We start from the raw sequence: 27,585 nt of genomic DNA on the forward strand, positions 1-27,585 counted from the left end.
AGGCTGAGGAATAAATAATTTACATGACCATCAGAGGCAAGGTAAAGCCAACTAACATGGAATTAATGGACACTAAATCAATGTTCCCAAATCATTTCATGTTTATACTGTTTATCTTAGGAACTGTTTATGTTACACTGCTTTGGCAAGTACTCTGATGAATACATTAAGGCTATGTGGTATGGCATATCAGAAAAGCTGTCCCCAGAGGTGCTTGGCTGGCTCATTTGAAAGAACATGCAACTCTTGACCTTGGGGTCTTGAGTTCAAGCCCCACAAGGGATGCAGAAATTATATAAACAAACAAACTTTAAAAAAGAAAAGCTGTTTCCAGAGCTTTATAGTTGGTAAACTGCTATAAATTTGTAAACCTGTTCTGGCTGCAAAATGTTAAAAGACAAATTTAGACTATTTTTCCATAGTGAGGGGGGGAAGAAACAAGCATTTGACTGAATACTTCTCCTCTATCAGATTAAATGCTTTCACAATTTTACATTCAATTGCTTAAAATACATTTAGAATAAAAGTTTGTGATGTCAATATTTTCAATCAGAAGTTATTGATATGGTATAAAGTACTTAATTTTATCCTAAAAACTGTTAAGCTAAAATATTCTCAATTTATACAAGGTACAAGGATAGGTACCACACATATCCCATATTTTCCCCCTTATATAAATATGTACATAGAAAGACAAAATTATCTCTCATTAAAAAAATGAAAACAATGTAAAATAAAGGACTAAACTGTTCTGCACAGACTAGATGACAAGTGTGAAGAGAGTAAGGTCAGTGGGAATCAGAACAGTCAGAAAGAGCTTCATGAAGAATGAGAGACAATGACTCAGGTCTGTATAGTGTAGGATTAGGCAAGAGGAAGGGCAACTAAAAGGACAGAAAGGAGAGGATGAGTAAAAGGCTGAGAGAGGGGAGGATGCAAACATTTAGTCCATTAAAAAAATCTGCTGTTACCTACCAATAGAGAGTAAATCTAGTCAGTAACATATGTATGGGACAAATATTTTCTGTCTAGATGCAGTATGTTTTAGCATTTCCTTTACTCTACATTTAGAAAAATAGTCTTACTTTTAATGCAGTAAGATTTTAGCCTCAAAATGGCAGAGGAGTAGGAGACCTAAATTTCATCTGGTTCCAGGAATTCAGCTAGATAGTTATCAAACCATTCTGAACAATAGAATCTTCAATAGAAGATCAAAGAGAAGCAGCAATTCTATGAACACAAAAGTGACCACTTTCTGGAAAGGATGACATATGGAGAAGTGAATCTGAGGCTATATTTGGGAAGATAAACCACAGTGGGAGGGAGCCCCCATCAGCTGACTAACAGCAAGTGATAGAACACCAGAGTGGGAAATCAGAACTTTTAGAAGTCTGCTCCATGGAGAGAAGTGGCTTCAGTGGCCAAGGCCGGGGGCGGGGGGGAAATCCTCGAAGGGACAGTGTGGTCTCAGGACCCTCTGGATCACAGAGAGACCAGGGGTGCCTGAGTGTGGCAGAGTTCCCAGGTATTGGAGCAGGGCAGCCAGCTGCAAAGACAGAGCCGAGGAGTGGGCTCTCAGCACGCGGTTGCTATGAACCATAATTCAAGGCACAGTTGGGCACTACTCTTCAAACAGACACTCAACAAGCAGATCTGGGGAGACTCCCCCCCAACCCTGCCTCTACCAGGAGGAGAACTGCAGCAGTGCACTGCAGTAATCTACTGGGTTTGGAGACTCCAAATGGGGCCATGCACCAGAGACAGGAACTCAGTCACAGGCTAGGGAGCCTGGAGACCAGGGAGACAGGAGTGATTGACTACTTTTCTCTGAGGGCACAATGAGGAATGGGGACCCAAGATCTTGGCTCCTCTGTCTGGAGACTGGGAAGCTGCCATCTTCATTCTCCTCCTCCAAAGCTATACAGAAAGCTTTCAGGGAACAAAAGCTACCGAGACCAAACCCAAGCAGATGACAGACTGGACTCTGACAAGGGCAGTGCAATTCGGCCTCAGGCAAAGACATGTGAGAATCACTGCAACAGGCCCCGCCCCCAGAAGATCAGCAAGTACATCCACCCAAGACCAAGATTACCGATCAATGAGAACTGTAATACTCCAGCATTAGGAGACTACATACAGCACATAGAACTCATGGCTTTTTTCCCATGATTCTCTACTCTTCCAAAGTTAAGTATTTTTAATTATCTTTATTTTTACTTTTTCTTTTTTTTTTCTTTTCTTTCTCTCTCTCTCTCTTTTTTTTTTTTGAATTTTTCTTTCCTATTTCAACCAACATCTTACCTTAACAAGATCTTTTTAAAATCTTTTAATTTCATTTTTATAGTCATATTCTATCCCTTATGTTTTTCTTTCATTAAAATTTTGGGATATAGGTGGAGTCAAGATGGCGGAGAAGTAGCAGCTGAGACTACTTCAGGTTGCGGGAGATCAGCTAGATAGCTTATCTAAAGATTGCAAACACCTACAAATCCAACGGGAGATCAAAGAGAAGAAGAACAGCAATTCTAGAAACAGAAAATCAACCACCTTCTGAAAGGTAGGACTGGCGGAGAAGTGAATCCAAAGTGACGGGAAGATAGACCGCGGGGGGAGGGGCCGGCTCCCGGCAAGCGGCGGAGCAACGGAGCACAAAGTCAGGACTTTTAAAAGTCTGTTCCACTGAGGGACATCGCCCCAGAGGCTTAACTGGGGTGAAGCCCATGCGGGGTCAGCGTGGCCTCAGGTCCCGCGGGTCACAGAAGGATCGGGGGTGGCTGAGTGTCGCAGAGCTCACAGGTATTAGAACAGGGAAGCCGGCTACAGAGACGGAGCCGAGGAGTGACTCTCAGCTCGGGCTTACCTTGAACCGGTCGCAGGCTCGGTCAGCTCAGAGCGCGGCCGGAGGCCAGGGTGACGGGAGTAATTGGGGGCTGTTCCCTGAGGGCGCACTGAGGAGTGGGGCCCCGGGCTCTCGGCTCATCCGGGCCGGAGACTGGGCGGCCGCCATCTTCATTCCCGTCCTCCGGACTCTACGGAAAGCGCTCAGGGAACAAAAGCTCCCGAAAGCAAACCCGAGCGGATTACTCAGCGCGGCCCCTGGTAAGGGCGGTGCAACTCCGCCTGGGGCAAAGACGCTTGAGAATCACTACAACAGGCCCCTCCCCCAGAAGATCAACAAGAAACCCAGCCAGGACCAAGGTCACCTCCCAAGGAGTGCAGTTTCAATACCAAGGAGAGCAGCGGAATTCCAGAGGAGGAGAAAGCAAAGCACGGAACTCATGGCTTTCTCCCCATGACTCTTTAGCGTTTCAGTTAATTTTTTTTTTCTTTTTCAATTTTTTTCTCTTCTTCTGCTAAATTTTTTTAACTTTTACCCTTTTCTTTTTTAACGTTTTTTAACTAGTTTATCTAATATATATATACATTTTTTCCTTTTTATATTTTTTCATTATTGGTTTTCTTTTTTTATTTGTTTCTTTTATCTTTTTTCTTTTTTTTTTTTCTCTTTCTGAACCTCTTTTTATCGCCTCCCCCCCCCTCACGATTTGGGATCTCTTCTGATTTGGCTAAAGCATATTTTCCTGGGGTTGTTGCCACCCTTTTAGTATTTTACTTGCTCCTTCATATACTCTTATCTGGACAAAATGAACAAGGCAGAAAAATTCACCACAGAAAAAAGAACAAGAGGCAGTACCAAAGGCTAGGGACCTAATCAATACAGACATTGGTAATATGTCAGATCTAGAATTCAGAATGACGATTCTCAAGGTTCTAGCTGGGCTCGAAAAAGGCATGGAAGATATTAGAGAAACCCTCTCGGGAGATATAAAAGCCCTTTCTGGAGAAATAAAAGAACTAAAATCTAACCAAGTTGAAATAAAAAAAGCTATTAATGAGGTGCAATAAAAAATGGAGGCTCTCACTGCTAGGATAAATGAGGCAGAAGAAAGAATTAGCGATATAGAAGACCAAATGACAGAGAATAAAGAAGCTGAGCAAAAGAGGGACAAAGAGCTACTGGACCACGAGGGCAGAATTCGAGAGATAAGTGACACCATAAGATGAAACAACATTAGAATAATTGGGATTCCAGAAGAAGAAGAAAGAGAGAGGGGAGCAGAAGGTATATTGGAGAGAATTATTGGAGAGAATTTCCCCAATATGGCAAAGGGAACAAGCATCAAAATCCAGGAGGTTCAGAGAATCCTCCTCAAAATCAATAAGAATAGGTCCACACCCCGTCACCTAATAGTCAAATTTACAATCTTAGTGACAAAGAGAAAATCCTGAAAGCAGCCCGGGAAAAGAAGTCTGTAACATACAATGGTAAAAATATTAGATTGGCAGCAGAATTATCCACAGTGACCTGGCAGGCCAGAAACAGCTGGCATGATATATTCAGAGTACTAAATGAGAAAAACATGCAGCCAAGAATACTATATCCAGCTAGGCTATCATTGAAAATAGAAGGAGAGATTAAAAGCTTCCAGGACAAACAAAAACTGAAAGAATTTGCAAACACCAAGCCAGCTCTACAGGAAATATTGAAAGGGGTCCTCTAAGCAAAGAGAGAGCCTAAAAGTAGTAGATCAGAAAGGAACAGAAACAATATACAATAACAGTCACCTTACAGGCAATACAATGGCACTAAATTCCTATCTCTCAATAGTTACCCTGAATGTTAATGGGCTAAATGCCCCAATCAAAAGACACAGGGTATCAGAATGGATAAAAAAACAAACCCATCTATATGTTGCCTACAAGAAACTCATTTTAAACCCGAAGACACCTTCAGATTTAAAGTGAGGGGGTGGAAAAGAATTTACCACGCTAATGGACATCAGAAGAAAGCAGGAGTGGCAATCCTTATATCAGATCAATTAGATTTTAAGCCAAAGACTGTAATAAGAGATTAGGAAGGACACTATATCATACTCAAAGGATCTGTCCAACAAGAAGATCTAACAATTGTAAATATCTATGCCCCTAACGTGGGAGCAGCCAACTATATAAACCAATTAATAACAAAATCAAAGAAACACATCAACAATCATACAATAATAGTAGGGGACTTTAACACTCCCCCTCACTGAAATGGACAGATCATCCAAGCAAAAGATCAACAAGGAAATAAAGGCCTTAAATGACACACTGGACCAGATGGATATCACAGATATATTCAGAACATTTCATCCCAAAGCAACAGAATACACATTCTTCTCTAGTGCCCATGGAACATTCTCCAGAATAGATCACATCCTCAGTCCTAAATCTGGTCTCAACCGGTATCAAAAGATTGGGATCATTCCCTGCATATTTTCAGACCACAATGCTCTGAAGCTAGAACTCAATCACAAGAGGAAATTTGGAAAGAACCCAAATACGGAGACTAAACAGCATCCTTCTAAAGAATGAATGGGTCAACCAGGAAATTAAAGAAGAATTGAAAAAATTCATGGAAACAAATGATAATGAAAACACAATGGTTCAAAATCTGTGGGACACAACAAAGGCAGTCCTAAGAGGAAAATATATAGTAGTACAAGCCTTTCTCAAGAAACAAGAAAGGTCTCAAGTAATCAACGAAAATCAACGAAACTAGGAGCTGGTTCTTTGAAAGAATTAATAAGATTGATAAACCCCTGGCCAGACTTATCAAAAAGAAAAGAGAAAGGACCCAAATAAATAAAATCATGAATGAAAGAGGAGAGATCACAACTAACACCAAAGAAATACAGACAATTATAAGAACATATTATGAGCAACTCTATGCCAACAAATTTGACAATCTGGAAGAAATGGATGCATTGCATTCCTAGAGACATATAAACTACCACAACTGAACCAGGAAGAAATGGAAAGCCTGAACAGACCCATAACCAGTAAGGAGATTGAAAGAGTCATCAAAAATCTCCAAACAAACAAAAGCCCAGGGCCAGATGGCTTCCCAGGGGAATTCTACCAAACATTTAAAGAAGAACTAATTCCTATTCTCCTGAAACTGTTCCAAAAAATAGAAATGGAAGGAAAACTTCCAAACTCATTTTATGAGGCCAGCATCACCTTGATCCCAAAACCAGACAAGGATCCCATCAAAAAAGAGAACTACGACCAATATCCTTGATGAACACAGATGCAAAAATTCTCACCAAAATACTAGCCAATAGGATTCAACAGTACATGAAAAAGATTATTCACCACGACCAAGTGGGATTTATTCCAGGGCTGCAAGTTTGGTTCAGCATCTGCAAATCAATCAATGTGATACAACACATTAATAAAAGAAAGAACAGGAACCATATGATACTCTCCAAAGATGCTGAAAAAGCATTTGACAAAGTACAGCATCCCTTCCTGATCAAAACTCTTCAAAGTGTAGGGATAGAGGGCACATACCTCAATATTATCAAAGCCATCTATGAAAAACCATCGCAAATATCATTCTCAATGGAAAAAAACTGAAATCTTTTCCTCTAAGGTCAGGAACACTGTAGGGATGTCCGTTATCACCACTGCTATTCAACACAGTACTAGAAGTCCTAGCCTCAGCAATCAGACAACAAAAAGAAATTAAAGGCATCCAAATCGGCAAAGAAGAAGTCAAACTATCACTCTTCGCAGATGATATGATACCATATGTGGAAAACCCAAAAGACTCCACTCCAAAACTGCTAGAACTTGTACAGGAATTCAGTAAAGTGTCAGGATATAAAATCAATGCACAGAAATCGGTCGCATTTCTCTACTCCAACAAGACAGAAGAAAGAGAAATTAAGGAGTCAATCCCATTTACAATTGCACCCAAAACTATAAGATACCTAGGAATAAACCTAACCAAAGAGACTAAGAATCTATACACAGAAAACTATAAAGTACTCATGAAAGAAATTGAGGAAGACACAAAGAAATGGAAAAATGTTCCATGCTCCTGGATTGGAAGAATAAATATTGTGAAAATGTCTATGCTACCTAAAGCAATCTACACATTTAATGCAATTCCTATCAAAGTACCATCCATTTTTTTCAAAGAAATGGAACAAATAATCCTAAAATTTATATGGAACCAGAGAAGACTGCGAATAGCCAAAGGAATATTGAAAAAGAAAGCCAAAGTTGGTGGCATCACAATCCCGGACTTCAAGCTCTATTACAAAGCTGTCATCATCAAGACAGCATGGTATTGGCACAGAAACAGACACATAGATCAATGGAACAGAATAGAGAGCCCAGAAATAGACCCTCAACTCTATGGTCAACTAATCTTCGACAAAGCAGGAAAGAATGTTCAATGGAAAAAAGACAGCCTCTTCAATAAATGGTGTTGGGAAAATTGGACAGCCACATACAGAAAAATGAAATTGGATCATTTCCTTACACCACACACGAAAATAGACTCAAAATGGATGAAGGACCTCAATGTGAGAAAGGAATCCTTCAAAATCCTTGAGGAGAACACAGGCAGCAACCTCTTCGACCTCAGCCGCAGCAACATCTTCCTAGGAACATCGCCAAAGGCAAGGGAAGCAAGGGCAAAAATGAACTATTGGGATTTCATCAAGATCAAAAGCTTTTGCACAGCAAAGGAAACAGTGAACAAAACCAAAAGACGACTGACAGAATGGGAGAAGATATTTGCAAACGACATATCAGATAAGGGCTAGTGTCCAGAATCTATAAAGAACTTAGCAAACTCAACACCCAAAGAACAAAGAATCCAATCAAGAAATGGGCAGAAGACATGAACAGACATTTCTGCAAAGAAGACATCCAGATGGCCAACAGACACATGAAAAAGGGCTCCATATCACTCGGCATCAGGGAAATACAAATCAAAACCACAATGAGATACCACCTCACACCAGTCAGAATGGCTAAAATTAACAAGTCCGGAAATGACAGATGCTGGCGAGGATGCGGAGAAAAGGGGAACCCTCCTACACTGTTGGTGGGAATGCAAGCTGGTGCAACCACTCTGGAAAACAGCATGGAGTTTCCTCAAAATGTTGAAAATAGAACTACCCTATGACCCAGCAATTGCACTGCGGGGTATTTACCCTAAAGATACAAACGTAGTGATCCGAAGGGGCATGTGCACCCGAATGTTTATAGCAGCAATGTCTACAATAGCCAAACTATGGAAAGAACCTAGATGTCCATCCACAGACGAATGGATAAAGAAGATGTGGTATATATACACAATGGAATACTATGCAGCCATCAAAAGAAATGAAATCTTGCCATTTGTGACGACGTGGATGGAAGGAGAGGGTATCATGCTTAGCGAAAGAAGTCAATCGGAGAAAGACAACTATCATATGATCTCCCTGATATGAGGGAGAGGAGATGCAACATGGGGGTTTAAGGGGGTAGGAGAAGAGTAAATGAAGCAAGATGGGATTAGGAGGGAGATAAAGCATAAGTGACTCTTAATCTCACAAAACAAACTGAGGGTTGCTGGGGGGAGGCGGGTTGGGAGGGGGGGTGAAGTTATGGACATTGGGGAGGGTATGTGCTATGATGAGTGCTGTGAAGTGTGTAAATCTGGCGATTCACAGACCTGTACCCCTGGGGAAAAAAATATGTTTATAAAAAATAAAATTAAAAAAAAAATTTGGGGATATAGTTCCTTTTAACAGACTAAAATATACCATAAATCTAGTGGTGTTTTTTTAAATTTCTTTTCTTTCTTTTTTCAAGCAACTTCTTACCATTTCCTTTTTAAAAATTTTTAAAATTTTCATCCTTATGCTCATGTTCCACCCATTCATCATATTTACCCTTATTTTTGTATATATATAACTTGTTCTTTCTTTAAAATTTTGGGAGGCAGTTTCTTCTAACAGACCAAAATACACCCAAAATCAAGTGTGAGGCTCTGTTCTATTCACCAGCCTGATATATTCCCCCCTCTTTTTTCCCCCAGTTTTGGGTATCTTCTGATTTGTTTAGCATACATTTTCTGGGGTCATTGTTACCCTTTTAGTATTTTGTTCTCTCACTTATCTATTCTTCTCTGGCACAAAATAACATAGAAGAAAAACTCACCTAAAAAAAAAAAGAACAAGAGGCAATACCGACTGGCAGGGACCTAATCAATAGGACATTAGTAAGGTGTAGGAACTAAAGTTCCAAATGATGATTATAAAGACACTAGCTGGGCTTGAAAAAAGCATAAGAAGGTACCAGAGAATCCCCTTCTGGAGAAATAAAAGAACTAAACTGTATCTAACTTGAAATAAAAAAAGGTATTAATGAGGTACAATAAAAAATGGAGGCTCTGACTGCTAGGTTAAATGAGACAGAAGAGAGAATTAGTGATATAGAAGACCAAATGATGGAAAACAAAGAAGCTGGAAAAAAAAAATGAAAGATAAACAACTACGGGATCATGAGGGGAGAATCTGAGAGATAAGTGATACCGTAAGACGAGACAGTATTAGAATAATTGGGATCCCTGAAGAAGAAGGGGAGGAGCAGACAGTATATTGGAGCAAATTATAGCAGAGAACGTGCCTAATGTGGGGAAGAAAACAGGCATCAATATCCGGGAGGCACAGAGAAACTATATCAAAATCAATAAAAACAGGTCAATACCCCGTCATCTAATAGTAAACTTACAAGTCTCAGAGACAAAGAGAAAATCCTGAAAGTGGCTTAGGACAAGAGGTCTATAATCTACAATGAATAGAAATATTCTAATAGAAATATTCGGTTTGAAGGACAACTATCCACAGAGACCTGGCAGGCCAGAAAGGACTGGCATGATATATTCAGAGTATTAAATGAGAAAAATATGCAGCCAAGAATACTATATCCAGCTAGGCTGTCATTGAAAGTAGGAGAGCTAAAAAGCTCCCAGGACAAATAAAAACTAAAAGAATTTGCAAACACCAAACCAGCCCTATAGGAAATATTGGAAGGGGTCCTCTAAGCAAAGAGGGAGTCTAAAAGTAACAGACAAGAAAGGAATACAGACAATATACAGTAATAGTCACCTAACAGGCAAAACAATGGCACTAAACTCATATCTTTCAATAGTTATCCTTAATGCAAATGGGTTACATGCCCTAATCAAAAGACATAGGGTATCAGAATGGATTTAAAAAAACAAGACCCGGGCGCCTGGGTGGCTCAGTTGGTTAGGCAACTGCCTTCAGTTCAGGTCATGATCCCTGAGTCCTGGGATCGAGTCTCGCATCGGGCTCCCTGCTCCACGGGGAGTCTGCTTCTCCCTCTGACTTTCTCCTCTCTCGTACTCTCTCTCATTGTGTCTCTGTCAAATAAATAAATAAAATCTTAAAAAAAAAACCCAAAACCCAATACTCATCAATATGCTACCTGCAAGAAACTCATTTTAGACCCAACACACCTCCATATTTAAAGTGAAGGGGTGGAAAACAATTTACCATGCTAACAGACATCAAAGGAAAGCTGGGGTGGCAATCCCTATATCAGACAAATTAGATTTTAAGCCAAAGACTATAATAAGAGATGTGAAAGGACACTATATCACACTTAAAGTGTCTGTACAACAAGAAGATCTAACAATTGTAAATATTTATATCCCTAACATGGGAGCAGCCAACTATATAAACCAATTTATAACAACAGCAAAGAAACACATCAACAATACATTAATAGCAAGGGACTTTAACACCCCCCACCCCCCCTTGAAATGTACAGATCATCTAAGCAAAAGATCAACAAGGAAATAAAAGGCTTTAAATGACACCCTGGACCATATGGACATCAAAGATATATTCAGAACATTCCATCCCAAAGCAACAGAATACACATTCTTCTCTAGTGCACATGGAATATTCTCCAGAATAGACCACATCCTGGGTCATAAATCAGGTCTCAACCGGTATCAAAAGATTGGGGTCATTCCCTGAATATTTTCAGACCACAATGCTCTGAAGCTAGAACTCAATCACAAGAGGAAATTTGGAAAGAACCCAAATACATGGAGACTAAAGAACATCCTTCTAAAGAATGAATGGGTCAACCAGGAAATTAAAGAAGAATTGAAAAAATTCATCGAAACAAATGATAATGAAAACACAACAGTTCAAAATCTTTGGGATGCAGCAAAGGCAGTCCTGAAGAGAGAAGTATAGAGCAATACAAGCATTTCTCAAGAAACAAGAAAGGTCTCAAATACACAACCTAACCTTCCACCTAAAGGACCTGGAGAAAGAGCAGCAAAGAAAGCCTAAATCCAGCAGGAGAAGATAATTAATAAAGATAGAAACAGAAACCAATGAAATAGAAACCAAAAGAACAATAGAACAGATCAATTAAACTAGGAGTGGCTTCCTTGAAAGAATTAATAAGATTGATAACCCCCTGGCCAGACTTTGATAATAAAGGACCCAAATTAATAAAATCATGAATGAAAGAAGAGAGATCACAATGAACATCAAGGAAGCACAATTATAAGAACATATTATGAGAAACTATAAGCCAGCCAAATTAGACTATCTGAAAGATATGGGTGCATTCCTACAGACATATAAATTACCAAAACTGAACCAGGAAGAAATAGAAAACCTGAACACACCCATAACCAGAAAGGAAATTAAAGCAGTAATCAAAAATCTCCCAACAAACAAAACTCCAGGGCCGGGTGGCTTTCCTGGGGAGTTCTACCAAACATTTAAAGAATTAATACCTATTCTCCTAAAACTGTTCCAAGAAATAGAAATGGAAGGAAAACTTCCAAACTCATTTTATGAGGCCAGCATTACCTTGATCCCAAAACAAGACAAAGACAAAAAGGAGAATTAGAGACCATTATCCCTGACGAACACAGATGCAAAAATTCTCACCAAAATACTAGCCAATAGGATCCAACAGTACATTAAAAGGATTATTCACCGTGACCAAGTGCGATTTATTCCTGGCCTGCAAGGGTGGTTCGACATCTGCAAATCAATCAGTGTGATACAATACATTAATAAAAGAAAGGACAAGAACAATACGATACTCTGAATAGATGCAGAAAAACCATTTGACAAAGTACAGCATCCTTTCTTTATCAAAACTCTTCACAGTGTAGGGATCGAGGGTACATAACTCGATGTCATAAAAACTATCTATGAAAAACCCACAGCAAATGTCATTCTCTCTTTTTATTTTTTTTATTTTTATTTTTTTTTGCCAATATCATTCTCAATGGGGAAAAAACTAAGAGCTTTTCCCGTAAGGCCAGGAACACGGCAGGGATGGCTACTCTCACCACTGCTATTCAACATAGTACTAGAAGTCCTAGCCTCAGCAATCAGACAACAAAAAGAAATTAAAGGCATCCAAATCGGCAAAGAAGAAGTCAAACTATCACTCTTCGCAGATGATATGATACTATATGTGGAAAACCTAAAAGACTCCACTCCAAAACTGCTAGAACGCCTACAGGAATTCAGTGAAGTGTCAGGATATAAAATCAACGCACAGAAATCAGTTGCATTTCTATACACCAACAACAAGACAGAAGAAAGAGAAATTAAGGAGTCAATCCCATTTACAACTGCACCAAAAAACATAAGATACCTAGGAATAAACCTAACCAAGGAGACAAAGCAGCTATTTTCAGAAACCTATAGAATACTCATGAAGGAAATTAAAGGAAGACACAAAGAAATGGAAAAACGTTACATGGTCATGGATTGGAAAAACAAATACTGTTAAAATGTCGATGCTACCCAGAGCAGTCTACACATTTAATGCAATTCCTATCAAATACCATCGAGGTTTTCATAGAGCTGGAACAAATAATCCTAAAATTTGCATGGAATCAGAAAAGACCCCCAAAGGAATGCTGAAAAAGAACAACAAAACTGGAGGCATCACAATTCCAGACTGCAAGCTCTATGACAAAGCTGTAATCATCAAGACAGTATAGTACTGTAACAAAAACAGACACATAGATCAATGAAACAGAATAGAGAGCCCAGAAATGGACCCTCAGGTCTATGGTCAACTAATCTTCAACAAAGCAGGAAAGAATATCCAATGGAAAAAAGACAGTCTCTTCAACAAATAGTGTTGGGAAAATTGGACAGCGACAAGCAGAAGAATGAAACTGGACCATCTTCTTATACCACACACAAAAATAGACTCCAAATGGATTAAAGACCTCAATGTGAGACAGGAATCCATCAAAATCCTTGAAGAGAACACAGGCAGCAACCTCTTCAACCTCAGCTGCAACAACTTCTTCCTAGAAACATCCCCAAAAGCAAGGGGACCAAGGGCAAAAATGAACTATTGGGACTTCATCAAGAGCAAAAGTTTTGCACAGCAAAGGAAATAGTCAACACAACCAAAAGACAACTGACAGAATGGGAAAAGATATTTGCAAATGACATATCAGATAAAGGGCTAGTATCAAAAATCTATAAAGAACTTATAATAACACCCAAAGAACAAATAATCCAATCAAGAAATGGACAGAAGATATGAACAGACATTTCTGCAGAGAAGACATCCAAATGGCCAACAGACAGATGAAAAAGTGCTCAACATCACTTGGCATCAAGGAAATACAAATTAAAACTACACTGAGATACCATCTCACACCAGTCAGAATGGCTAAAAAAAAAAACAAGTCAGGAAACATCAGGTGTTGGCAAAGACGCAAAGAAAGGGGAACCCTCCTGCACTGTTGGTGGGAATGCAAGCTGGTCAGCCACTCTGGAAAACAGCATAGAGGTTCCTCAAAAAGTTGAAAATAGAGCTACCTTATGACCCAGCAATTGCACTACTGGGTATTTACCCTGAAGATACAAATGTAGTGATCAGAAGGGACACGTGCACCCAAATGTTTATAGCAGCAATGTCCACAATAGCCAAACGATGGAAAGAACCTAGATGTCCATCAACAGATGAATGGATAAAGAAGATGTGGTATATATACACAATGGAATACTATGCAGCCATCCAAAGAAATAAAATCTTAGTATTTGTAATGATGTGGAGGGAACAAGAGGGAGGGTATTATGCTGAGTAAAATAAGTCAATCAGAGAAAGACAATTATGATATGAGCTCTCTGATATGAGGAATTTGAGAGGCAATGTAGGGGGTTTGGGGAGTAGGGAAGGAAAAATGAAACAAGATGGGACCAGTGAGGGAGACAAACTCTTAATCTCGGGAAACAAATTGAGGGTTGCTGGAGGGGAGGGTGATGGACATTGGGGAGGGTATATGCTATGCTGAGTGCTGTGAATTGTGTAAGACAGATGAATCACAGACCTGTACCCCTGAAACAAATAATACATTATATGTTAATTAAAAAAAAAAAAAGACTGAGAGATGGTGAAATCAACCCAATTAACTGAGAGAATAAAATGTGATGGCAGGGAAATAAAAACAGATGTCCAGACAATAACTAAATGAACGTTCAGAGCAGTATTATTAATGGCCAAAAAGTGGAAACAACCCAAAGGTGCATCAAATGATGAATGAACAAGGGTTTTAGCCCCCAGTGGAGTACTGTTTGATAATAAGGAATGAAGCACTGATATATGCTATGACACAGATGAACCCCAAAAATATTAAGCAAAGGAAGCTAGGACCACACATTGTGTGATTCCCTATATATGAAATATTCAGAATGGGCAACTCTATTCAGGTGAGAAGTAGACTGGTGGTTGCCTGAGCCTGGGGGCAAGGACTAAGGGTTTCTTTTCAGAGTAATTAAAATGTTCTACTTAGGGGCGCCTGGGTGGCTCAGTGGGTTAAAGCCTCTGCCTTCGGCTCAGGTCATGATCCTGGGGTCCTGGGATCGAGCCCCACATCGGGCTCTCTGCTCGGCAGGGAGCCTGCTTCCCTTCCTCTCTCTCTGCCTGCCTCTCTGCCTACTTGTGATCTCTGTCTGTCAAATAAATAAATAAAATCTTAAAAAATAAATGTTCTACTTGATGGCAGTAATGGTTGCACAACTCTATCAATATACTCAGAAACATTGAACTACACATATTAAATGGGTAAATTGTATGGAATGTGCATTCTATCTCAATAAGGCTTTTAAAAAATCCAATGGCAAGATCTAGATAATTTTCTTAATTCTCTCTTTTGGGTGTATATAGTATACATGATCTAAATATTTCTGTACATTTATTATATATTGAAAAGGAAAAGAAAATGAAGGTAATGCCCAAGTTCAACTGGTTTGTGAAATCACTTTTCTGTACAAGTTATCCTGAAATTAGTACAGATTCTATATCCATTTAAAAAAGTGAAGATGAGAAATAAGACAATTTTCTGAAACATTCCATTAAACATTATCTTCTGCTTTTACACGGCTTAGCTCATCATGGTAACAGAGATATCATTAAAAAATATTATTTAGGACACCTGGGTGGCTCAGTTGGTAAAGCATCCAACTCAGGATTTTAGCTCAGGTCACCATCTCATGGGTCATGGAGTCAAGCCAGCATGGGGCTCTGTGCTGGGCAGGGGTCTGCTTGAAATTCTCTCCATCTCCTGCTGCCTCTCCACCTCCCCCTCCACCACAAATAAATAAATAAATCTTTAAAGAAATTATTTAGTTGGACAAAAGTCCCAATTTCTGTGAGGAATGATGTGTAATTTTCAACTTTCCTAAGGGTAACTACTATAAGAAAAAAATGTATAACAAAAATAGCAGAATGAAAGTCAAAGTTTAAGAAATAAGTACATTGTGAAGATATTAAAATTATACTAAATTAATTATAATGAAAATACAAAAGGAAGTGGTCCATGGAAATAAGCATCCTAAAACACTTCATATTATTTAACCAACTACAGATTAACTTGATATGTGACACTTCATACATACCTGATTCCTAATCTGAGCCAGTTTTTCCTTTAAGTCCTTTACCTCATCTTCTAAATTCATACGACAACGTGATGTCACCTCCAGTGAAGCCTCTGACATAGACTGTTTTTTTAGGGTATCGGCCAGTTCTTCTTGAAGTTGTCTCACAGCTACCTAATAAGACATTTCTGTTACTGGTTTTATAAAATCATCTTACTATTAAATTATGTTAACAATATATAACTTTAACCTATATACTTGGAAAATTTCACTACAAACATCAATTCATCTCCTTTTCCTAACATGTACACATTATGGCTGTTTAATGAATTTGGTTAAAGACACAAAAAGATGTTATCCTGCCTAGTCAGTATTATGTTACTTAGATAATTAATTCAGCCCCACTATCCATTCCTTGTGGATGCATTTTCCCAAAGCTTCCCAATCGACTGAAGTCTCAAAAAGAAATGGGTATATAGGTGGAACTAACATTGGTAAATTCTACAGTATGAAATGTTTTCCCTCTTTTTTATTAGAGGCTTCAATTAATGTCAGAGCTCCTCACATGTTCAATCCTCTGCACAAATCCTTTTAATAGATAACTATCTCAGAACATAAGTGAAAAAAAAAAAAAAGAAAAAAAAAAAAGAACATAAGTGAAATCATTCTAATGGCCTTCAAGACCCTAGATGACCTGGCTTTCACCTCTCTCCGTGACCTCCATTCCTGCTACACAAGAATCCTGCCACCCCTCATTAATCTGAAAATGGAGAGCCAATGCCCAATTAGTAAATTTCAGAGATACAATTCTCTTTGTGTTGGACAAACTTATGCCCAAATGATAGTAACTGAGCTTTGAAATGAGCAAATTATTTGTAAAATTGCTTAAGAAAATATAAATAGCAGTGGGAAGATTAAATCAAATATAGTTTTGCTAAAGCTCACCACAGTTGTCCCAAATTATGATTTAATGAAAAGTAAGGGCCTTGAAAGGATTAAAAGGTCATAAGAATAAATGTTTTCAGGCTAAAAATTCAAATTTATATAAATAAGAATAAAATTATGCCAACCTAAAATGTATAAAAAGCTACCATGTATAGCTTGCATAAATATATAAATGTGTAAAAGTATATATGTATATATATATTTATACTTATAAATATATACTTATACTTATGTATATATGTATAAAAAGTACTGAGATACTGTACTTTTTATGCAGTTCATTTGGGAAATATGGAGCTAACTGTCAAGTTAATCTATTTAATTGAAAATTTCAAAATACTCATTTTAGTATTTTGAGCATTTCCATTTATCTGTTCATCATGGTATTAACATGTGATGATAAGAATTAAAATTATTATTTTAGCAGTATAAGATTAAATTATTAATATCAGCCGACTAGTAACAATTTGTAACTTAACTTCTTAAACTTTCATAGAAGACAGAACAATTTTATTCAAATTAAAGCACCTCTCAAGTCTAATTTTTATTGGCTGGATACAAGTTATGCTGACTTACAGTCTATATATTTTTTATATTTAACTAGATTCAAAATTCAGCTATAATCATTTAGGTCATGATCTCGGGGTCATGAGGTGGAGCTCTCCAATGTGGAACCCTCCTGGAATTCTCTCTCCCTCTACCTCTGACCCACTCCCATTCATGTACAGGTGCACTCTTTCTCTCTAAAATAATAATTGTAACAACAATAATCCATAATCAAATATTACTTTGAATTTTCTCAGGAAGCTTGAAAACTATTTATCTTTCTGGATACTTACTTCTCTTTCTACTTTCTCCTTTTCATACACATACATTCTTTCTCTTAAAAGATTACGTTCATTGATTAACTCTTGCTTGCTTGCTTCTATTACAAGAGCTTGCTTTTGACTTTCAGCTTGAAGTTTTTTTATAATATCCTGAAACTGGTCTTGGATATTAATTACTACCTTTTCTTTACTGGAAGCTTTGTTGTAAGCATCATCTAGTTGCTGTTGAAGCAACATATTTTCACTCTGTAGTTGAGATAATCTCTCCTTTAAGGATTCCTGCTTCCCAATGTATTTACTCACTTTATCTTGTGCACTTTGATACGCGTGTTCAATTTCCTTTTTCTGACACTGTGTTTGACTTAGGTCTCTTTGTACACGTTCTAAAACCAAAGTCTTTTCTCTGAGAGCATCTCTTGTGTGATGGAGCTCAGTTTCCAGAGTATTAAATTTACTTTCAGCTTCAGAAAGGTTCTGAGAAAGAAGCTCATTATCTTCTTTTAGTTTAGACACATCAAAATTCAATTTGTCCTGTACACGAAACCATTCGCCTTTTGCTCTCTGGAAAGCAAGTTCTAGGTCTCTTTTTGATGTCTGACTTTGGTCATAATCCTGTATAGCGGTAGCTAGTCTAGCACGGTACGATTCAACTTTTTCGTCCAGTCTTTCTTTGTTTTGCTTTTCATTCTCCAGTTTAGACTTTAGCATTGTGTTCTCAATGGTCAGAGCATTAATCTGTCCACTGTGTTGGAGTTCTGTGTTCGTTAATCTTTCCTCAGTCAGTTTTATGGTCTTCTGAAGACTGACATGCTTTTCTTTTAAAATTTCAATGTCTTCACAGTATTTCCTTTCCTTCTCCTGGTTCTGGTTATTTATTGTTTCTATTTCCAGTCTTAGCATAGAGATTTGATCCTCCAACATGTATTTGTTATGCAACAGATATTTTTCTTTTTCACAACTATTAGAAATCTAAGTAAAACAAAGGAGACTTTTAGTTGGAACACAATAAAATGACATTATGATGATTTTTCTCTGAAATTAAAGAATAAACTACGTTTATACAATGACTAGGTCGCAGTAATAGATATTGAACTGGAAAAAAGTAAAGTTGGGTCCAAACCTCAAACTTTATACAAGCATAAATTCCCAAAGCTTCAAAAATTTAATTGAAGACAATGAATGCATGAAAGGAAAAGAGAAAGCAAGACAAAATTTTTAAGAATCTCAGAATTGGAAAGGTCTTTCTCCGATTTATAACAAACCCAGAAAGCCTGAAATAAAAGATTAATAAATCTGACTATACTAAGAATCAAGTTTACAGTCTGACATCTAACACAGGTATGCCATAGTAAAATCCTTAGCTCTGCATATATTTGGGCAGATTAAATTTCCTAAAATTCTTTTTCCGCACAATAGTCCATAGAAATTCTACTTTTCTAACATTTCTATAGTCAGTTATAAGAGTTAAATCTACTGATCACTGACAAATCTAGGCCCTGTACTATAAACACTTCTACATACATCAATGAACTCTTTTAGTTACCACAATTCTAGAATGGAGAGGTTCAAAATATTAAGTGAGCTGCAGAACTTCCCGCAGGTCTTCTAACTCCACTATTAGTGCTTGTGCACCAAACTGGAGCTCTTCTCCAGTGTAAATCATAAAGACAAAAGAAGCCTCATATTTCACACAAAATACCAATGGTAAATAAGGTAAAATTTATACAGCTCTTAGAAAAATCATGAGGGGGGCGCCTGGGTGGCTCAGTGGGTTAAAGCCTCTGCTTTCGGCTCAGGTCATGATCCCAGAGTCCTGGGATCGAGCCCCGCATCGGGCTCTCTGCTCAGCAGGAGGCCTGCTTCTCTTCCTCTCTCTCTCTGTCTGCCTCTCTGCCTACTTGTGATCTCTATCTGTCAAATAAATAAATAAAATCTTTAAAAAAAAAAAAGAAAAATCATGAGGTTATTTGCTGCTGCAATAAATTTTTTTCCTCATCATGATGTTTAAAACGGTAATAAATACAAAATAGGGAAAAAGACACTAAGCTATTTTATTAGGAATAAAATATTCATCAATAAATTATCATTACCATATGATTACTTCAAAGGCAACTTTTAATGAAATAGGATACTCCTTGGAGCAAATTGCTACTTTTCTCAAAAGTAAGAGACTAACATCCAAAATAAAGTCTCTGAACAGGCTATATACATTTCCTCCTGTTCATCAGTGGAAATGTTAAGCTAAACTATTGAGAGAGAGGTGAGGAAATAACTGCGGAAAACTGAAACATATGTTGTTAGTTGCAACAGTTTTGAGCTTATGGTTATGGAAAATAATAAAAGCCTCTCCCTTTGGATGAAGACATTAAGAATGTCACTATTTGATTCTTGCAGACAAATGCATTTAAATTAAGAATATTACTTTATCCACTGGACCCAAAATGGCACTGACCCCTATGCCCCCTAAATATACATATATATGTATATATACATATATATACATATATATATATATATGCTTTAAAAATCCTCTATGCTTTCCATGATCTGTAGTGTTGTTTTTAAAAATATACATATACATATATACATATATATATAGATATATATATACACATGGATAAAATATATATATACAAAGACACAAATATATACATATATATATACACACACACACGGAGGAAAAAATATACACACACAGAGAAAAAATAATAATTTCAGAAAATAAAATATATATATATATATATATATATATATATATATATATACAAAACATATACACATGTACTTCAAAATAACTAAAGAAAATACCCCAGAACTCCTTTTGTTATCCATTTCTATCTCCTTTTGTTTGCAAAGGTGATTGTTTAGAATTCCATCTTGTAATATTCTGGCATCCTGTTCTCGACAAAGTTGTTTCTTAGTATCATTCCATTCTTCCACAACCTAAAGACATATTTTCATTAGGATTTTGGTTGATACCATTAAAAAAAAAGTCAAAAGCTTGAGAGAACTTAAAAAAAAATGTTCAAAAGAAGAAGCCTTTTTAAATATAAGGACTTTTATCCTACACGAGTAACTCAAATTTTAATTTAAATGACAGCTAAATTTGTCATAGAGTAAAAATACAGGTAGATATAGTATGTGAAATAAAATTTCTTTACAAAACATTTAACTAGTTCCATCATAGTCTCAAGGTGATTTAGCCTGTATTTTAATATAAAAAATCCAAAACTGGGGTGCCTGGGTAGCTCAGTTGATTAAGTGTCCTACTCTTGGTTTCAGCTCAGGTCATGATCTCAAGGTTTTAAGATCCAACCCTGAGTCAGGCTCTGCACTCAGAGTCTGCTTGAGATTCTTATCCCTTCCTTTCCCTCCCCTTCTACACATTCCTGTACTCATGCTCTCTCTCTAAAAATAAATAAAATCTTAAAAAAAAAAAAAGCCAACATGCATATTTATCTCAATTTACCCTCCATCCCTTCATTCAGAAAATATACATAGGGCTTATAAGAGAAGCCAAGAATTCTAATAATTTAAAGATTTTAGCTATAAATATCATAGTTCCTATTAGTATAAAACTAATTTTTTATCTATTTTATACCTAAGTAATATACATTAAATCAAAGGGATAGTATAAATAATACTGATGGAAATATGCAACTTTTATCAAAGACTTACCTGACTGAAATCATTTTTTACAGTCTTCAGTTCCATATCTAGTGTTCTAAGATTAAGTTCAAGTTCTTGTTTCATTTCAACTTCTTTATTATATTGCTCTTCTTTTCTTGTTAGTTGCTCCTGAATCTTTTCATATAACATTTCAGCATTTCTCCTTCTTTCTTTTTCTTGTTTTAAAGTAAATCTGCAAATAAATGTGCTTATTTTAAAATCTGTTTTGTAAACAATAAAAAGCTCATGTTATGATCTGGTGCCACATATGCTGGTTTATTATCCAAATGAAATTTCTATGTTCTCAATATTTTTCCTTTCTAGGACTCATGTTTTTAATTTCTCACTTCAATCTCTTCCAAAAGTTATATATATAGTTGAAAAGAAGCAATGAAAAAGCATTATGCTGCGTAGTACTAATATCTCTGGGAGACATCTCTGGAAGATACTGTAGGGAAAGGAATTTTGAAATCATTCAAGAAAGAATGGAAAATTATTGTTTTTTCCACATACTCGTGTTTACTCCTCCATTAGAAGAGATAATTTAGTTACTATTTAAGAAGAGAAGTTCCTGTTTATAAAGAAGTTATAATTCACTACAAGTAAATTGCTACTTCATGAAACATCACAGGTACGGCAGTGTAAGACAGCATCTGCAGATGCATTTATTTAGACAACGTACACCCGCAGATTACTGTGATCCAGGACTAGGCTAGGGAGTCAAATATCTGTTACCCTACGATTTTTATGTTTCTTCTTCTGCAATACCCTCAATTTACCTTGTTGATTATTATTCATTTCATTTTTTAAAAAATTTTATTTATTTATTTGATAGAACACAAAAAGGTGGAGTAGCAGGCAGAGGGAGAGGGAAAAGCAGGCTCCCCGCTGAGCAAGAAGCCCAATGGGGGACTCAGTTCCAGCACCCTGGGATCATGACGTGAGCCAAAGGCAGACACTTAACCAACTGAGCCATCCAGGTGCCCCTGATCCGTTTTCTTTTCTTTAATTAACATATAATGTATTATTTGTTTCCCCTATTATCCATTTAATAAATCATTTGAAAACCCCTTTTATAACAACACAGGATCTATATTAAGTAAATAATAAAGAGTAATATGTGCTTGCAGCATAGACTTTTGAATTAATTTCATCAACATAAAAGAGAGATGCTGAAAAAACTTAGCAGTAATCATTTTCTATTTTACCTTTTAATCACTGCGTGTTTAAAACTAGTTTTTAAAAATTTTTGTCTTGAGAAAAATGGCCATTTTATACTGTTGATGGGCATATAAATTAATATAAAATTCCTTGAGAACAATTTAAAAATAGGATCAAAGACCTTCTTTAAAAATTTTTATACTTTAAGTAAACAATACTACATCAAAGAATTTATTCCAAGTAACCAGAAATGTAGAAACAGATTTATATAAAAGACATTCCTTAAAGCATTAATTAAAGTATAGAAAATGGGGGGAAAAAATCCAAAATTCAATTTGTTAAATAATGAGGTTTCCACATGGTGGATTTCTATATGGTCATTAAAATTATGATTTGGAATATTCATTAAATTATTAAAAGTATTCACTGTTAAGAACTTGCTGTATTATTATGAAGAATCTCATACTTCACTATACTAAAGACGTTTTCTTCCCTATAAAATCTCAGAAGGTAAGTTAGCAATTTCAAAACTTCTATGCATCTGTAGAGAAAAGTAAATAATTCAAGGGGTGCCTGGCTGGCTCAACTGGTACAGCATGCGACTCTTGATCTCACTCTTGAGTTCAATCCCCACATATATTGGGTGTGGAGCCTATTTAAAAAAAAAAAAAAAAAGGTAAATAGTACAAGTATTTCCTTAAAACCAAGATATCATACCTCAAACTGCAGAGTTCTTGCTCCCATTCTATTTTTTGAAGCTCCAACTTCGACATCATTTCTTTTGTTTCTGATAGCTCCTTTTGTAGTCCATTAGCCTTATTTTCCATTTTTTTATTTTTTCTTTTAAGTTGTGCACAGTGATATTTTTTAAGTTCTATTAATCTTTCATATGAAAGAACCGTATCCTGGATTTTCAGTAAACTGACAGAATCTACATCAGAGAAAAAAACAAAAGCAAATAAAATATATAGGGCACCTGGGTGGCTCAGCTGGTTAAGCATCTGACTCTTGGTTTCGGCTCAGGTCATAATCCCAGAGTCGTGGGATCGAACCCTGCATCAGGCTCCACTCAGCATGGAGTCTGCTTGAGATTCTATCCACCCTTCCTCCCTCCCCCTCTGTTCTTTCCCACTCCCTGATCATGCTCTCTCTCCAATAAATTAAATATTTAAAAAAGAAAAAGAAATAAAATATATGAGTACTTTTGGCATATAAAGGACTGTATGCTTTCACATTCACTCATTCATACATTAAACAAATATATATTGAATGATCTCAATATGAAATATATTACTGAGATGCCTGGGTGTCTCAGTTGGTTAAGCATCTGCCTTCAGCTCAGGTCATGATCTCAGGGTCCTGGGATCAAACTCTACATTGGACCCCCTACTCAGTGGAGAGTCTGCTTTACCCCCTGCCTCTGCCCCTCCCCCAGCTTATGCACTCTGTATCTCAAATAAATAAATAAATAAATAAAATTAAACATTTATCTCTCAAATAAAAAAAAACAAAAGATATTACACTAAGCTCTGCAGATCTCTGGCTTTTATTTAGCTTAAAGTCTAGTGAAGGAGAAAACAATTAGAAATTCAGATAGTTCCTATAATAAGAGTTCTATGATCATATAACATAACTTGATCTATGGTAGGGAGGGAAGATTTCCCTGAGGAAGAGATGACTATTCTGAGAAATGAAGGAGGAGCAGGCAGCACGTGAGCAAAGGAGGAAGGAGAGTATTAAAGACGGTCTATAGCATGTGCCAAAGTTCTATTGCAATCTGCTTCTGGCCAAGACAGAGTAACAGGAACTGATTTATCTTCCTACCTGAAAAAAGCCAAACAAAAAACAGGTAAAATACACTTTAAAATCATTTTCAAGAAAAAAGAATTCAGGCAATGAAGGACAATGATCCCTGAAAACACAAGAAGTTAGCCTAACACATACCTGAGCTCACTGCCTTGGGACAATTTCCAGGCCATGACACAGGTGAAAAAATGGAGATAGACTCCACCAGACTCCCTGAGTTGAGGTGATGAAACGGAGTCTGGTGAAACCAAGACAGATGAGATCAGAGGTCAAAGCACTGGCGAGGAGAAAGCAGAACAAAGAACGAACCCCGGAGATCAGAAGAGTAATAACCAATGCATGCCCGTAAGGAAATCTCCTGTGACCAGGGGAAAGATCCATCCGGAAAGAACAGAGGACACTCTGCCTGGAGCTCACATGGCACCAGGGGCAGTATCTATCCCCATTAGCCATGCTGGAAACACTCATAACCCGCAGCACAATGAATACAGTAAGTAGGTCGTGCCTCAGCAGTGGGGAATTATAAGCTCTAGGCTGAACACTACTCTGGATTCACCTAACAATTCATAAGAGCAGGACGGGAAAGGATCAAACTGTTTGTCATTAACTTAGCTAGAATTCCAAAGAAAGCATAAAAAGGTAAGTGGAGGCATAGAAGCTAATTTTAAAAAAACCAAATAGCACTTACAGAGATGTAAATTATGTCAGACATGAAAAACACACTGGATTGGAATAAACACATATTAGATAGCACAAAATAAGAGACTGAAATTTGACATCAGAAAACTATGAGAAAACTTCATGTAGCTAATATACAATTCCCCAAAGAGGCAGAGGAAAGGAACTAGAAAAAATATTCGAAGAAAAAATGACAGGGGCACCTGAATGGATTCGTCAGTGGGTGTCTGCCTTGAGCTCAGGTCATGATCTCATGATCTCAGGGTCCTAGGATCAAGCCTGGTGTTGGACTCCCCCATTAGAGGGGAGTCTGCTTCTCCCTCTCCTTCTGCCCCTCCCCCCTGGCTTGTGCACTCTCTCTCTCTCTCCTTCTCTCTCTCAAATAAACGAATAAAATCTTTAAAAAAAGAAAAGAAAAAATGGCCAAAACCTTTCTAAACTTAATGAAAACTATAAACCCACAGATCCAGAAGGATCTGGCTAGGAGTGAAGAAAAGGAAGTAAACCTTTATAATTTTTTTTTTAAAGATTTTATTTATTTATTTGACAGACAGAGATCACAAGTAGGCAGAGAAGCAGGCAGAGAGAGAGGAAGGGAAGCAGGCCCCCTGCTGAGCAGAGAGCCCGATGCGGGACTCGATCCCAGGACCCTGAAATCATGACCTGAGCCGAAGGCAGCGGCTTAACCCACTGAGCCACCCAGGCGCCCCAAAACTTTATAATTTTCTAAAATGACATATGACGTGTTATAACATTACTAGATGGAGGACTATGATGCTTAAGTCATATACTTTAGGGTCTAACCAAAATAGCAAAACTAAAGAGTTATAGCTAGTAAGCAAAATACATACATACACATACACACATAAATAAAACTAAATCATAAAAATTACTTGATTAATCCAAAAGAAATCAGAAAAAGAAGAGAATGGAATGAAGAGCAGAAAGGACAAATTGAAGTCAAACAACATGATGACAGATTCAAATCAACTACATCAATAATCACATTAAATGAAAATGGTCTAAAAGCCTCAATGAAAAGGCAGACTGTCAAAATGGATAAAAAAGAAAGACCCAGCTATCTGCCACCTATAAAAAATGCACGTTAATTGTAAAAACTACAAATGTGTTAAGAGGTCAGAAATGTGATAGACCACACTAACACCTGGCAAAAGAAGGTTGAGCCTGAGCGGTTACATTAATACCAGACAAAATAGATTTCAAAACAAAAAACATTAGCAGCAATAAATAAGTTCATTTAATAATGATAAAAGGGTCAACCAAAGGAAGCATAATAAACCTAAATGTTTATGCATCTATTAATAGGTTCAAAATACATAAAGTAAAAATTGACAGAACTTCAGAGGAACAAACAAATTCACAATTACAGTCTGAGATTTCAGTAGGCAGAAAATCAGCAAGGACATAGTAGACTTGAATGCCACTGCTCTTCTCAAGCATCCATGGAACACTTACCGAAAGAGATGATATTCTGGGTCATAAAATAAATGATAATAAAAGGAGTAAGTCAAAAGAACTGAAGTCGTAAGAGTGTGTTTTGTGACCACAAAGAAATCAAATTAGAAATCAAGAATGAAAATATCTCTGGAGAATACTCAAATATTTGCAAACTAATTAACACACATCTAAATAAACCCTGGGTCAGGGAACCTGGGTGGCTCAGTCGGTTATGTGTCTGCCTTCGGCTCAGGTCATGATCTCAGGGTCCTGGGATCAAGCCCCACACTGGGTTCCCTGCTTAGAGGGGAGTCTGCTTCACCCCAGCTCATGCTCGTGCTCTCTCCCTCTCGCCCCCTCTCTCTCAAATAAATAAAATCTTTAAGTAACCCCTGGGTCAAAGAAGTAAAGAAAAAAGAAATTAGAAAATATTCTGAACTGAATGGAAATGAACATATAACACATAAGAATTGCTGGAATGCTGCAGTAGCAGCACTCACATGAACATTTATAGCACTGAATGTATGTACTAAAAAAGAAGAAAAGCCTCAAACTGATGACCTTTGGCTCCACCTTAAGAAATCAGTAAAATAGTAGTTAAAAAAAGTTTGATAAACTTTGGTTATGTAGAAAAATTTGATAGAATGTTTTAAAAAGCTACTAAAACTAATAAGTAAACTTACCAACTTCAAGAATAAACCTGGACCCATACCCTGTAACATAAATTTAAAAAGAATTCAAAATGGGGACGCTTGCATGGCTGTCAGTTAAGTGGCTGTCTTTGGCTGAGGTCATGACGGGTCCTGGGATCGAGCCCCATGTCCAGCTCTCTGCTCAGCAGGGAGCCTGGTTCTCCCTCTCCCTCAGCCTGCCATTCCCCCTGCTCATGCTCTCTCTGTCAAATAAATAAATTAAACAAATCTTAAAAAAAAAAAATGAATACAAACTGGATCTCACGGATCACAGATCTAAATGTAAGACCTAAAACTATAAAACTTTGTTATTCAACTGCAAAACTTCTAAAAGAAAGCATGAGAGAAAACCTCTGACCTTGTGCTAGGCAAAGATTTCTCAGATAGGAACACCAAAAACAAAAATCCATAAAAGAAAAAAGGTATAAACTGGACTTCATCAAAAAGAAAAACTGCTCTTCAAAAGATACTGCTGAGAGAATGAAAAGTCACAGACTGGGAGAAAATCTTTGGAAAAAAAAAAAAAACACAACAGGTGATAAAGGAACT

The 27,585-nt window shown here is 37.2% G+C and overlaps 1 protein-coding gene across 1 annotated transcript in view; it reads right to left on the bottom strand.

Moving 5' to 3' along the window:
- LOC116862994 (ankyrin repeat domain-containing protein 26-like) overlaps window positions 1-27,585 on the bottom strand; it is a 78,146-nt gene that overhangs the window by 7,752 nt on the left and 42,809 nt on the right. Inside the window, exons 15-19 of the mRNA XM_032850462.1 lie at window positions 23,120-23,333; window positions 21,251-21,434; window positions 20,381-20,515; window positions 17,585-18,541; window positions 15,822-15,974 (exon numbers count right to left, since the gene is read on the bottom strand). Of these exons, the coding sequence (XP_032706353.1) occupies window positions 15,822-15,974; window positions 17,585-18,541; window positions 20,381-20,515; window positions 21,251-21,434; window positions 23,120-23,333 (1,643 nt within the window). The remainder of the gene's footprint in view (window positions 1-15,821; window positions 15,975-17,584; window positions 18,542-20,380; window positions 20,516-21,250; window positions 21,435-23,119; window positions 23,334-27,585) is intronic.

Source organism: Lontra canadensis, unplaced genomic scaffold, assembly GCF_010015895.1.
Source record: "Lontra canadensis isolate GAN:19392208 unplaced genomic scaffold, GSC_riverotter_1.0 scaffold429, whole genome shotgun sequence".
NCBI lineage: Eukaryota > Metazoa > Chordata > Mammalia > Carnivora > Mustelidae > Lontra > Lontra canadensis.